This window comes from Octodon degus, unplaced genomic scaffold, assembly GCF_000260255.1.
Source record: "Octodon degus isolate 3935 unplaced genomic scaffold, OctDeg1.0 scaffold00183, whole genome shotgun sequence".
Classification (NCBI taxonomy): Eukaryota; Metazoa; Chordata; class Mammalia; order Rodentia; family Octodontidae; genus Octodon; species Octodon degus.
In genome coordinates, this window is record NW_004524759.1 from 2,743,526 (window position 1) to 2,758,703 (window position 15,178).

Sequence of the window (15,178 nt, forward strand, 5' to 3'; positions counted from 1 at the left end):
AAATAATACATTGTAATCTGTATTCACCAAATGACCTCTAGATTATGAAGATTACCTGGAGGTCAGCGTTCCAGCAGACCAAAGAGAGAACAATCCTGGGGAAAAGAGAGAGAGAAATGAACCTGAAGCCTCATCAGGAACCTCCGAGAGTGCTGTATCCCTGGCCATGGTGCTTCCTGCTGAAGTTCCTTGTGAGGTGGGTAACACTGTCTGCTGTCCTGTTAAATGGCCTTGACACTTATTTAATAGATATTGCATTTTGCCAGACTATAAGCTACAAAATATGTGGCATCTTGGTATACTTTGTTCATGCTATGTTATAACCTACACAGTATCTGGCAAATAGTTGGCATCTCATACATATTCATTGACTGATTGGATAATAGAGAATACACAAAAGCTTCATTTTGTCAAGTGTGACCTGACATTTTGCAAACAGATATATAATTTTTATCTGTAAAGATCAAGATACTTAAAAGACTATGGGTTCATATTAAACATACTAAAGTATTTAATTTTCCTAAAGGAAAATGTATCAAACAAAATTTTAAAAAATTATTTTTAGTTCAATCAGCTTTTCACTTATAAATGAATTTTAAAGGCTGATCTTGAGGCTTAGGCATCTAAATACCCACCCCTACCCCACCAAAGCTTCATGTGCTTATAGATTGTACATTTCAAAGCTGCCTGGATTTAGGGTATGTGATACTGGGATTAAGGTGTGGGCTACTAAATTAATCCACTAATTAGAATTTACATAATTCTCAGTATGGATAACAGGAAGCCCCATGGCTGGCCCCAGTCAATAGGCTTGTAGCCTGGATGGAAAAGAAAGGAGCAGAAAGAAGGCAGGCTTGCTGCTTGCTGCTCGCTGCCTTCTACATGACCTACCATGGACTATTTCACCTCTTCAATGCCTCTGTGCTGTAGCCCCCTTCCTTTGAGCTAGACAACTATGGACTGAACCCTCTATAAACTGTGACTGAAAGAAACCTTTCCTCCTTTAACTTTGGGTGCTGGGAATTTTGTCTCAGCAATAAAAAAAAAAAAACTAGCTGAAATTATTAAATAGAAATATCATGAGGACTGTGAGATCCTGTCCTGCAGGGAATAATCATATAACACTGGGGAAAGATATCAAAGGTGACTAGATGGAAACATATTCCTGAAAGATCTTCCTGCTAATTCTCCCTGAGAGTGAGCCACCAAAATGAGCCCCAAGTAGAACATGACCTGGCTCTCTGTCAAGGTGATGTGACAAAAACTGGAACCTTGATGTCTATAGTGGCCTTCAGCAGAAAAAGCAAAAGATACCAGAAAATTGTCCAGGGATGCCTAAGTGTCCTTTCGGTGGCAGCCTGTGAATCTGCACTCCCTGAAGACCTGGACTCACCAGTGATTTCTGGTCCCCTGATCATGAGGTGGTGGAAGCTTGTTGCTCTTCAGAACTCTGAAGCTTGGTTTTCTCCTTTCCTCAAACACATATGCCTGAGTAGGAACAGCTTTGTTCTAAGCTACTGTGCCATCCATTCCAGAAGAAGGCAAACTGCTTCGACATTATCTTAGCAGCCCTAGGAACTCACACTTATAGGTTTGTTGGAGCTGACAAATGATCAGGCAAAGAAAATCACAACACGTTTAAGAGACTCAGAAACTTACAGAAGGAGCTGAGCTATGCAACCCAAGCTAAGAGCTCCTACGGAGTCAGAAATAACAGGAGAAATAAGAAATGTAACAAGAGAAATGTGAGCTGCTCCCAAATAGATAAATCAAAAATAATTCACCCTGAACAAAACCTCTGAAGCTAAAAATAGCTCAGCAGAACTATGCAGTGAGTCTTGATAGATGCTTTAAAAATATCTGCAGCATTAGAATTTGAACACTGTAAAACCCACTCTGTTATTAAAGTTGCAAAGAAATCAAATTCCAAAAATCAAGTTTCACTTCCTTTAAGGGAGGTTGTGTTGTGTAGGTGGCCAGTTAGGATGGAGATTCTTTCATAGCTCAACCATGGACTTTTGCTATTGACATGGATAAAATTTTTTCAGATCATTCGAGGTTCAATTATTTCAGCATCACACCCCTCTTAAGTACCTTAGTTTTGTTTTTTTTTTAATTTTTAGCTGTTCAGTTTTGATTGAACATGTTACAAAATGAGGTTTAGTCGAAAAGACCAAAGCCCATGTCAGTCCTCCAATTCTTTGTTCTTTGCTTCCACCTTCTTCTCCTCAGCTGGCGTAGCAGTGGTGAAGGGCACAGGGCCAATTGCAGGTGTAGTGCCCACTGCAGGAGCAGGGCCTCCAGCCCCTACATTGCAGATGAGGCTCCTGATGTTGACATCAGCCAGGGCCTTTGCAAACAAGCCAGGCCAGAAAGGTTCGACACTGACACCAGCTGCTTTAATGAGGGCATTGATCTTATCCTCCATCACGGTCACCTCATCATCATGCAGGACAAGGATGGAGTAGGTGCAGGCGAGCTCGGAGATGGAGGCCATGACTCGGACTGCTGGACGTGGTGCTAGTTGCCAGAGGATGTGAGGGCCTCACCCCAACACGGTCTTAGCTTCCTCGGAACATTGTAAGAGTTAGAAGGTCATATGAGATTGTTTTAATACCAGCCCCACTACCTAAGAATTCGAAATAATCTAGCCCTTTGGACCAAAATCACAATCTTGCATTCTTTGTATGTAGATTTAAATACAATCTAAGTCCTTGTGATGGTTGCCAGCTACCACAGAAAAGACCATTTGTACCCAGCTAAGTGAAATCTTAAGTCTGCAGTGGTACTGTTCAGTGTCAGCTGATTTTCCCAAAGCATGCTTGGATCTTTAGCTCACTTCTGAGGAGTCATCTAATTCCAGGTGAACAGAGGCTCTGCCCATGGGAAGAGACAGGTAAAGTTGCCCTGCCATCCTAAACAATCCAGAAATGTATGATGCTATTCCTGCCTATGGCCTGGACTGATGTGAGATGGCCCTCCTTCCCACCAGCATCTTTGCAGCCTGTTCATTCCTCCTGGTAGTGCTGTCTCCAGCATGACTTCTATGGGTCATAGTCTACATTCTTGGGGATAGGGTTGGATGAGATCCTACTTGTGTTGCCTCAGCTGTGGAACTGTGAGTCTGTGGACCTCTCTCCACATGCCTGCACAGGCTGGGAAATTTGCCTTGGTCCATCGCTAATCAGGTGGTGGGTGATGCTCCTGCTGCCCAGGACCAGGAGCTGGGGGTATCAGACTCTCTGCTTTGTTTCTTTTCCCTGAGTTCTTTTTTTCCAGAGATTTTCAATTTTGTAGGCATTGAAAACCTGTTCCCACTTTCTAAAACACTAGGAAAAATAATTTTTTTCTTTGACTTGTTTTGTATGAGCTCACCAAGATCTGCTGCAGTTCTGTTTGTGTAAGTCATTACCTGTGTCCTTGAGAAAAACAAAGGGAAGTTTTGGACTTCAACCTACCTCTCCATTTGGTCTCTTTTTTTTACTTTCTGAGGATTGGTGTACTTTGGAGTATTTTATAGTTTTAAATGTTTGCTCTGCTTTTTGGCCAGGATGTTAATTTTTCTAGCATTTTCTTCTTGGTTTTGCCTCAAAGGATTACAGCTTTAGCAATGAAATCTATGAGTCTCAGTCTGATGAGTCCATTGTTCAAAAGACTCCTTGTACTCCTGAGTGCCCAGGCAGGCTCCCTACAACATGCACTCTTCCATGGAAGTGATACCTCACCCCATCCTACTGGCCCCAGTTTGGTGGCCTCCCTTCTCCTGCAATTTCAATACCATGCAACTCTCTGGCAGTTCCCTGGCCTTCAAGGTTCCCAACTGAGTATGAGTGTGTGTGTGTGTGTGTGTGTGTGTGTGTGTGTGTGTGTGTGTGTTGTGAGGGGAGTCCCTCCTAGGAAAGGGAGTCTTGGGTGACTCCACCAGCATCTGTAGTTGTTGAAAATGGGAGATGTTACAGAAGCTGGTAGTAGCAGCCTGGAATCCAAAGCAGCTTCTCTGATGCCCAGGACAGGGGCCATGACCAGGCCAGTGCTCACTGTGAACTTGTGGCTCTCTCCTGCCCCAACATGCAGAATGGTACCACATCAGTTCATCCTAAGACCTGCTGCACACAGCCATCAGTTCAGTGTCTCTCTCTTCACAGCTTCTCTGCAAGCTGCCCAGATGTCCTACAGTCACTCAATAGAGCTACTTAATCTTGGAAGAGTACTTCCAGCTACTCCTTCTTATTTTTTGTTATTTTATTGTTATTGCCATACTGGGGATCAAACCCAGGACCTTCACCTTAAGCAACATTCCCAGCCTTTTTTTTTTTGTTTTTGAGATAGGATGTCATTGAGTCAGCAAGTTATCCACACTGGACAGAAACTTGGGGCCCTTTTGCCTCAGCCTGTCACCATACCAGGATGCCAGATGCATTCCTCCATGCCTAGCTCAGTCGCTCTCTTTAGAAATTTTATCCAAAGTTTTAAGAGAGTTCCATCAAGTATGCTCTCCATGAGAGTGCCTCCTGAAGTGCCAGAGTTTGCCCCTGAAGCCTCTGCTCTACTCCTTTCTGTGAGCCCCATCACAGCCTGGGTGACAGCCTCAGTGTGTCCCCAGCAGTGCCCCCCATCACCAGGTGAATGCCTCTCCTCTACCTCCTTCCATCCTCACAGGCACATCTCTAATGTGCCCGCTCCCCTTCCTTTTGGAAGAAACTTCCAGCCAAATCTCAGCCTTCCTGCCCCAAATTGTTCCCTTCCTTCAGTACAACTAACACTTAGTCCTTTCTTCTGGGTTTTATTCTCCCACTGCAGCTACCCTGATATTCTGAGAATGAGATTAAGATATCTTTCAAACCAGTTCATACATTGATTTCTTAAACAAATTCAGTTTTTAATGTTATAGGGCAACCCTGAAGACCACCTCAGTGGCTTTACTAGAATTAGATGTGCATTAATTTCATTCAATAGCCTATCAGAATCCTAGAACACAAAAAAATCCTCTAATAGGGCCTAAATTTTGTGACCTGCTCCTCAACACCCCTGTATCTGAAAAGATCCTGAATCTCCAAACCTACAGCACTGACCACCAACTACGGACTCAGCAAACAGAGAGACCCCCAGACATTAAGGAAGAATGCACCTCTTATACCCCTCGGGCGCTCAGAGATTTCCTCTTAACAGTGGCCCTGTATCCAATTTAAAATAGTAAACAGTAACAGCCAGCACCTGCAATGTAGTTCTGATGCCAAATCACAAGTCAGTTCTTTGTAACCAAGGCCTAATCCAGTGACTTAATTTTATTATTATCATTTTATTCTTTATGTATTTAGTACAGAGTCTATAGGGTCTCACTATACAGATCAGACTCTTAGTGATCCTCCTGTTTACAGCCTCCCAAGCACTGGGATTATAGCCTTGACCACCATGCCTAGTTTCAGAACCCCGGGGGTGGGTCTGGCATGGCACGCTGGAGATCAAACCCCAGTCCCTGCATCTGCCTGAGCAGGCACTTTAGTCCACTGAGCTATCTGGCTGGCCCTTCAGTGACTTAATTTTAAAAGCTCAACAAAGTATAAGATGATTGTGCCCACTGCTTAAAATGCCCATTCTCTGAAATGCTGCCATTCTAGAAATGAGATACAGAGAAGTCAAAATGTCTTTTTCCTTTGACAAGACAATTGGTTCTCCAAGTACTAGGAACCATTAGAGACTACAAGGAAATTGTTTTCTTTTAAATTCTCACCTTCACAGATCCAGAAATAAATGGCCTGTTGTAACCTGGACAGAGTTGTCAAAGCTTTCCAGGTGACTCTGAAAGTGAGAATTAGCAGCCAAATTGTGGCCCACTGTGACAAATTATTCCTCTGTTGTTCTGGATAAAACTAATGTCAAACAGAGACCCACATAGCCCTGGCACCACAGCCTGGATTGATGCATGGAAGGAGCTGTTGGCCACTGGATAAAGCCCATAACAAGTTCCTGAGGTCACTGCGATCAACGTCTCCCCCCACCTCGTCTCACTGAATCATTTAAGCTAAAGATGCCATGTCAGCAGGACCAGAGAGCTCGCTGCCGACCTGCTTCAGTGTGCACCAACATTCAGCTCTGCACTTTAGGCCTCAGCACTTGTGACCAATGTGAGAAAACATTTGAGTTTTGTAGTGATCATCACCATACCCCACTGTCTGATTTCTCAGGCCCAATTAAGGGCCACACAGAGGCATCAAAAGACAGAGTCACGCAACAGCTTTGTGAATGAAAAGATTCAGGCCTCATGACCCAAATGAGCTGAATTCATCCAGAGATCCATGGGCCAGAGGTCCATGGGCTGCTAACCAGGGTGGTGTGGTGGGCAGATAAAGTGGATCATAGTCCAAGAGAAAATCTCACTATATATATATATGATCTCTTATATGCATAACTTTTACAAGTTACTGCATGATGTGAGAAAATAAAAACTCCTTCATGATGTGTAAAATCTAGCTGTGCCTCCAGCAGCAGACATGTGGAACTAGAATGGGTAGAGGTAAAATCAAGCAGGGCTGGACTGAGGGGTATAGATGTGAACTGCTCTAGAATCCCCTTGGAATTCCAAGCTCTTGAGTGCTGAGGTTCTAGCAGGGTTTGATGGAGCTGGTGAAGCCTGAGTTCATCCTCAGTGGACAGCCGAAGTCTGAGAGCAAATGGGAAAAGCAGCTAAATACTAGAATAATACCATGCACAAACAGACCAAGTATCTCATTTGCAATGCACAATGAAAACTCAAGGCCCTTTGTTCAAATTATTAAGTATTTCAGGCAGTGACCAGTGAGCAGTAAGCCAAGAGCAGTAAGCAGTAAGTCTGTGTGAGGGCACAGGTCACAGCCCAGGAAGCCGGCCTGGGTACAAATGAAGAGGTATGTGCCTCATTTGGGGAGGTCAGGACACTTGTCTCTTGTTTAGAATTTTTCTCTGAAAATGGTTGAAAGGTGGCATCCTGCCCTCTATTAAGGAAGGAATCTGATGCATGTGAAGTAGCTGTGGGATCTCTCATGAATGAGAATGAGTTGGTAATGTGAATAAAACATTCACGGAGGACATCTGTGCGGGCCACTTTAGGAAAGAGCAAAGTCAAAGTCAAGCTTGAAGTGGTTCATGCATGGAAGAACTGGGAAGAACAGCAAAGCAGAGGCTCCTGAAGAGTGAGCCAAAGTGAGTAGACTTAAAGACTCAAGGTTGGGTGACAGACATGAAGAGCTGAAGGCACTGAAGACCCAGAGAAAGGGCAGACCCCCTACTTTCTGCACACTGCCCATGGAGGGCAAGAATGACAGGGCTCAGGTGGTTATTTGAAGATAAGGTGTTTCCTCCACTGCAGTTGAACAGGGTAGGGAAGAGGAAAGGTTCAAAAGGATCTTATGGACAAATATTTGGGAGCATGACTCTTGCAAAAATGCCCTAAGCAGATTTGTGGATCAGCTGTAATTATTTGGTCCTATTTGTAGAAACTCTTTGATGCCATTAAAATGCAAGTTTTATTGGTTTGTGAGTTATGCTTAGGGAGATAACATTTAAGCAAGAGCATTCTGACTTTGGATAAACATGACTTTATGAGTGAAAATAAATGGAGTCCCTTTTTATTTGGTATGAGAATGAAATTTAGTAGGACTATGAAGCAAGTCTTCGAAAGTGTTATATCATATAATGAAAAAAATATTTTTCCAAAAGGCTAGCATGATGTATGGGATAGGTGGATTTGGAAGTGAGTGCTTCTGATTATCTTCAGAAGTAGATAAAAGTAATCATTGCTCTGTTGCTAAAAGAAAAAAGTAATCATCTGATCCATGTTTTTCTTGAGGTGCGTGTGTGTCTCATTTGGGATGGAAAGAAAAATCTTTGTGTAGAAAGTACTTACAATAATTCCTAGTGTAGCATAGACACACAATAAATGTTTTTTCTTCCCTTAAGCTCTACTCATTTCTAGTGTCTTTTCAAAAAAAAATTCTTCAAACCATATGCCTATAAATTTATATCTTCCAAATTAGTTAAATCTTCAACTTGTGGATTTGTAACCTTTGGCCATTTCATAAAACTTAAGACATTCTTTAAAAAGAGTAATCAGAGTGTTTCTACTACATTAAAAAAGTAGGACATTTACAAAAGTCATTGTACTTGGATGGTATCTCACTGACAGATAAACCAAAGAGTTTGAGGTAGCTAGAGAGGAAAACCAGTTGCATTGTAGGGCTCCGCTGGTCTCCAGACTCTGCTACCCATGACAGGGCCATGAGCAGGGAGAAGTGAGAGGCAAGCCTGCTCTATTCTCACCACTGTTCACTGCCAAATATGGTGTTGAGGGGAAGCACTCAATAAATATCAGATTGATAAATTTAAAATAGAGTGAAAATCACATTTACATATTTCATTTCTGAATATGACTGCAAATATAATAGGGCAAAAGACATTCAGTGAGAGCACATGACCTTTCTCACTCATAAATGCAAAGAGTTCCTTGGTTAAGACAAAGTGTTTCAAGTGTTTAACTGGGTTACATCTTCATCTTATAGAATCCTGGTGAGATATTCATTTTCCTGAAAGATGAAGTAGTTGGTGAGACTGTAGAGGCTGAGTTTACATCACATACCAAGTGCATTCGAACACAGCCTGCCCTTTGGGATAAGAACGTCTGGTGTATGAAAGCCTTAGGTAAGAATTTTATGCTTTAATAAATATAGAACAGCAGCCTGAGTTTCTTTCATGAAATTTATGATAAATGGTTTCACTTCCCTACAAAAACTAACCCTGTCCTGCAGGTGCATCCTGTGTTTAGCTCTCACACATCCAACGTTGTTATTATTAAGCTGGATTTGCAAGACTAAGAACATATAAATTATGAGAAATCAGGTTGTATACTGCATAGTGAAATGACAACCAGTAGCATATTTTTAAACATGTTCACAGAGAGCACTTTAATATTTATCAGCTATTAAATACAGAACTAAAATTATTTCCTTGGTTATAGCATTAGGATTAGCAGATTCTCAGATTTTATTAATGAACTTTCTGGGTTTTTTTTTTCCTTCTGTCCAAGCCTTGGAATATATTTTTTGTTGTTTTGGAGACAGTATTTTTTTTCACCATTATCTAACCATTGTACCTGTACCGTCTCTTGGACAATTTGTACATCATTCCGTTACTTCATTTGTAAAGGCAGGGTCTAATGTGTTCTAGAGTCTGGGGATAGAGTCCTTCTTTCTTACCAATCAGCTTTAGTCTAACTTGTGCAAGGAGACAGACAGAGGGTGAGCACAGTGCACGACACAGACACAAGGTGGGGAGTGCACAATGCTTGCTTTCTAAAGGGATCCCCTGATGATCCAGGCCTGCTCGTGACATAATCAACTCTACCAGGTATAAAGCTCCAGATAGACTCACCATACTTACCACAATCCTTGCATTAAAATCAAAATATAATTATATATCAGCTTCTGAATGTTTTAGTGTAAGACTGCTTGTTTTATGATATTCTTTTATAATCAAATAATAAAATTACTTTATACAATTTCCTAAATGTGACCCTCACAAAATATCTTGAAATGAAAAGGTACTCAGTGTTATCATGAACTTGAAAATGTAATAAAAATATTTAAAATTGAAGAATATCAAACATACACACACACACACACACACACACACACACACACACACCCTTAGAATGTAATTATTGTGCAGTCTACCTAAAGGACATTCCTTGATGTGTGTCTATGTTATGCAAAGTGCCCTCCCCACATCTCCTTGCACGGCTTACACTCGAGCTGAGCTATAAGAAGAAAAGACTCTTCCCTCAGGCTTCAGACTGCCTTCTGCTATGGTCAAGTATGCACAGAGGAGAAATGGGAGAGGATGCTGTCTCTTCACTTTTCTCTTGTCACAAACCACCTGTTTATGTCACATTCGCAGATAATTTTATAAATAAAAATTTCTAACTTTATTAGCTTCAGAGTTTAAATTAAACCTAGTTAGAATAAATTGCTACCTAAAAGTCAATATTGTAAATTAAGATGTACTTAAATATTTTCCAAGTAGCAGATCAGCATATCAGGTAAAATTATTCATACTATCTAAGCAATCATGCTTAGTTCACTAAGAGTACTGTAAGAGTACTGGGTAAGAGTACTGCAAAAAACAAAATGTGTCAGCATTGCTGAAACCAGGAAACTGCTAGAAGCAACCAGAGGGGAAATATTTGAGGATGTCAAGGCAGATCAAGAGTTTTTGGATAAGAACCAAAAGCAAAACTAGACAAATAGGATGATATTAGACTGAGAAGCTTCTACATAGCACAGACTCACTAGTGAACAGAGACAGCGTGTAGAATGGGAAAAAGAACCCAGAAAACACAGCAGCAACAAAAATAGTCCTACTAGAATGGGAAAAGAATTCTGAAAACACAGTCTTTAAAATATATGACCAACAATTTTATGAAAAAATGTTCAATATGACTAAGCATCTAGGAAATGTAGTCAAAACTAAAGTTGAGGTATTATCCCACCCTACTTTGAATGGCTACAGCAAAAGGACAAAAATAAGCACTAGTGAGAATGTAGCAAGGGTAACTCTTCTGCACAGCTATCTGGAAAGCAACTCAGAGCAATCATGATGGGAAACATTCTAGGCTCCTCATGTTAGCAGTAGAAATGGAACCAGCCCCACAGAAGCTTAAAGTGGGACCTACCACATTCAGTTTCTGACTAGTCATCCACAGTAAATAAAAATGAGAAACAGGACAAACAAATTTATTTGTAAGTTGGTCAAATTGGGAAGGCAGCTTTTTCTCTGGCCTCAAGCCCACAGAAGATATTCAATACATAGACGAGATTGAACCTATACCAGGCACTGTGCAGGCTACATGCCACACCAGCCTGGCTGTGGGTTGCCCAAAAGCCTGGTGGGCTAAAAGTCTGATAGTATCCAAACATTCTCAGCATGGAGGCCAGGGGTGGCAGGTTTGTTTCCAGAACAGGACAACTGTATGGTGCTTGGAAAGAAGCTTAGTGTTCACATCCTAAAACTAGAGGGTCAGCTCAAGATGATCACATGATACAGCAGTACCACTGCATATATATCCAAAAGAAGTAGTCATTGTGTCTAGGAGGCTTTTGACCCAGTATCTGCTGCAGTACCACTCATAGTAGCAAGATATGTGTAGAATTACTCTGGTACTCATCAGAGGGTAAATAAAGAAAGAGAAAACATTTTCATATATGTATGTATATATGTGCTTGCATGTGATTAATTCTCCACTTATGTGTAAAGGAATGATTATACAGCCATAAAAGGATGAAATCCTGTCATTTGAAGCCACATGAGTGGCACTAAGAACACATTATGGACCCAGGACATGGACCCAGTTCAGGGTGACAGGCCTGGAATCTCCCTGGAGAGCCATCAAGGTGATTCTGCATTGAAAAGCTGTAGGAACTGGAGACCGAGACTATTGTGCAAAGGCTATGGCAGGAAAGGATGTACCTACACCTGTTTTGAAGGATAGAGACCTTCAAAACTGGGCTTCTTTTTCTCATTTGCATCCCGCCCTGGCTATAAGTCTATTGGTTTGTGCCACCAAAAATCCAGGCTGGGGCTACCGTCCTCCGTTAAAGGCCTACCTGTCAATCATCCATAGACATGCTCAGAGCTTTACTGATCCGATAGTGATTCTTATTTAAGTCCAGTTCACATACCACAACTAACAATTGTACTAGTCACACTCACAAGCTCACCTCCATGAGGACTTTGGGCTAAAGCAACTGGAAGTTACTGTGGCTCTAGCTCACATCTAAATCTATTAAAACACATAAGGTGGCTCCCAGCTAGAAGTATCAACTAATTTCTATCAGTGATATCTATTTTCACTGATTTCTTCACCATGTTTAGCTTGGACATGAAAAAAAAAATTTTTTTTTTTGTATTTTAGGGAAGGGTGTATAGGGTGTTCAGGGTCTCACTGCTAGATCAGATTTGTAGTGATCTGCCTGTTTACAGCCTCCCAAGAGGTGGGATTACAGAGAAATAAGAGGGCATTTCTCTGATACCTGTAGCACAGCTAAACAAACCTAACACAGCAGGGAGACAGCTGACTAAAAGCTGAAAAAACTGTATAATGCATCCACAAAATATAATCTCTTCATTGACTAAGAAACTTTGGTGTAGATAATACATACTTTTTAAAAGAACATGAAAAATATTTCATGTCAAATGCCAAAAGTTCCTTCAGGGAAAAAAGATAAATCACTTTTTATGATCAATTTATGATTTTTAGCTGTCATAATTAAAAAAAATTTTAATATATTTCAAATTGAGATCAATTTTTCAGTGTTACCAAGTTTCTGAAACCACCTATGTTTAATCATAATCCTCTAATCAACACACAGCCATGTTGATATCTGACCTCTGTTCTTTTAATGTTTGCCTTGTAGGAAAAGGCTAAAATTGCTTCATAAAGGGCCACAGCTTCACAGGCAATAGGAATACAATAGGAATACAAAAGGAAAAGAGCCTTTAAGTTAGCAGATTGATGAGGTATCTACTTGTATTGAATTAATGAAATATTCTTATTATTCAACACTATCTTTGGATTCTATTTTCCATAATTCACTTTAGTAGAAGGGAAGACCAGTTAAATTGTGGAAAAAAGGAAAGTTGAAAGAGGCTTCTGGAGGTCACAGTTTACTTCACAAATAGCATAAAGGAAAGAGTAGGGCACACTGATTTCTTCGCCATGGTTAGCTTGGACATGAAAAAAAAATTTTTTTTAATTTTATTTTAGGGAAGGGCCTACAGGGTGTTCAGGGTCTCACTACTGGATTGGACTCATAGTGATCCACCTGTTTACAGCCTCCCAAGAGCTGAGATTACAGGCGTGTGCCACCACAATAGTCTCAATTGCCATCTCAGCATGACGCAGGGGCGGGACTGGCATGGCAGGCCCAGGGATCGAACCCCCGGCTCCTGTGCCTGCTTGCAGGTGCTTTAATCTGCTGAGCTATTTGGCCGGTCTGGACATGAAAAATCTTATAGTAATTTCTTACATAGACAAAGACTTTCTCCATAAAGGAGAAACTTCAGTCATTTGGAAGAAAATGAATGTACCTTGAGACATACAAGCTTAAATAACACATAGTTTCTCTTATATGAGAAAAACAAATTATAGATGGAAAACAAAATACAAGATACCAGGAAGTAGGGAGATAGATCTTCCACAAATTGTAAGGGCACCCAGAGATGGAGAGGGACAGAAAGGAGAGAAAGGAAGTAAGAGGAACTGAGATGCATAATGCCCATGTATCAACTCCACACAAGGAATGTAAGCTTTATGTACTGCACACATGGACTAATAAAAAGTTTTAAAAAGACAAATTCATTTAAGTGGCCTGGAGTTTGAGATTTGAAATTTAAATGGAACTTATCATTGTGTCTCACTAGTACCTGTAGGATTTTGTATCAAGTTACTCCAAGATTCCCTCACACTCTGCAACTTCTCTTCACTACTGATTCTCACCTCCTTGCCTAGTTTGTTGGTATTGACCTATACAGTGCCCATTTCCACTGTTAGGTGTTAAGGCTTGCCTCGATTCGATGGTGAACCACACAACTTATTTTTGCTATATTCTATTTGCATCTTTAAATTAGCTGGCTTATATTTATATTGAAAAGCTGCAAAATGTAGTTACCATAGCAAGCCCATGTTAAAGTAATATTGTGTCTAATTATTCATAATCATGTGTTCATGAAGATGAAAATGCAATATACATTACTAAAGAGGACCTCTGAAGAAGTGATTCCATAAGTGAGTCTTGCTTACATAGAGGGAACAATAATTAGGTCTTGGTTAACTTCTACCACTCAGCAGATATGAAAATATGACACTTCAAAGACCATTTGGAGTATTACTCCAAAAGCAATGACATTATCAGTAGATCTACTGGTAACATTTTGAATCTGTATTAAAATTAAATCATGTTAGATTGGAAAAAAGTTAGAATGTTTTAAGTGTACTATATCAGAAGAAAGCAATTAATCCTTCTCAACATTTCTCTTTCAAGATTCATTGCTGCCAGGTTTGGTGGCACATGCCCGTAATCCCAACGCTCAGGAAGCTGAGTCAGGAGAATCACTGTGAGGTTGAAGACAGCCTGGAATACTTAGAGAGTTTGAGGACAGCCTGGATTATGTAGAGAGTTCAAGGCCAGCCTGAACTATGCAGTGAAACCGTGTCTCAAAAAGTGAGGATCCTAGTGAATACAGCCCCATGGGCCACCAGTATGGAGGTGTGGTGGTTGTACTGGTGCCCAATCCCACAATCTTAAAACTTAGGTAGATTCTGGGCAGCTGTGAGGTCCTGGTGAGTCTGGACTTCACCTACCACCTGTGGAGAAGCTTCGCTGAGTGTCAATTAGTCTTCACCATCAAGGCAAGAGCCTTGCTGAGTCCTACCCTGCCTCCTAACTTTAGCAAGAACCTTAATGACTTATGTACCACCACTCTTCCATCACTCCTGAATCCAGATGATCATTGGAAGCTTAAAAAACGCCAAAACCAAGGAGCAAAAAACATTCTCAGTCCTTTAGCTTACCTGGAATAAGTCCAGGAGACAAGAACATGGTATAACATAGTAGAACATGGAAGTCACACACCAGAAACTTCAAAAATGATAACAACTGAAGTAAGAAAGAGGTCCATAGTGCTATAGAATAAATACAATTAAAAATAATCTCTCAGGTCAAAAAAGAAATAACAACAATAATGAAAGAACTGCTAAGAACTTCTAAAGAAGACATAGATAGAAAGTAGAAGAAAATGCATGAATAATTGAAACGTTCAACAAAAAAAAAAATGGTTAAGAATTAGAATGCCTTGAGATCCTGCTTTCCTTTTATTTGTATTATATCTTTCTATTTGTATTTCTTCTTTTGAGTTCTTATACTAGGGAGACTATACAATATTAACACATGTGTGTCTGGTTTATTTCACTTATGAGTATATGTTTAAGTGGTATCCATTTCAATATAAAGGCTTTGAGTTTATCATTCTTAATAGCTGAATAATACTCCATGGTGTAAAAATACCACATCTTTTTCAACCATTCCTCAGGTGATGGGCATCTTGGTTGTTTCCAAGATTTTGCTATCACAAATTGTGCTGCCATAAACAT

The 15,178-nt window shown here is 40.6% G+C and overlaps 2 protein-coding genes across 3 annotated transcripts in view; one reads left to right on the forward strand and one right to left on the reverse strand.

Moving 5' to 3' along the window:
* Bank1 (B cell scaffold protein with ankyrin repeats 1) overlaps positions 1-15,178 on the forward strand; it is a 323,433-nt gene that overhangs the window by 77,203 nt on the left and 231,052 nt on the right. Inside the window, exons 3-4 of the mRNA XM_023703868.1 lie at positions 42-196; positions 8,535-8,673. Coding sequence (XP_023559636.1) covers positions 42-196; positions 8,535-8,673 — 294 coding nt within the window. The remainder of the gene's footprint in view (positions 1-41; positions 197-8,534; positions 8,674-15,178) is intronic.
* Positions 2,186-2,497, reverse strand: LOC101563081 (60S acidic ribosomal protein P1-like). 2 transcript variants are annotated; one of them, XM_023703870.1, is made up of 2 exons: positions 2,432-2,497; positions 2,186-2,350 (listed from the first exon to the last, which is right to left on the reverse strand). In XM_023703870.1, exons 1-2 carry the CDS (start codon positions 2,495-2,497, stop codon positions 2,186-2,188), a joined length of 231 nt encoding a protein of 76 aa, XP_023559638.1. The 2 variants fall into 2 exon arrangements, with proteins under 2 accessions (XP_023559638.1, XP_023559637.1); XM_023703869.1 differs by having other exon boundaries at positions 2,186-2,497.

Excerpts from the sequence above, each read along its gene's own strand:
- LOC101563081 (XM_023703869.1), bottom strand. The coding sequence starts at position 2,497 with ATGGCCTCCATCTCCGAGCTCGCCTGCACCTACTCCATCCTTGTCCTG.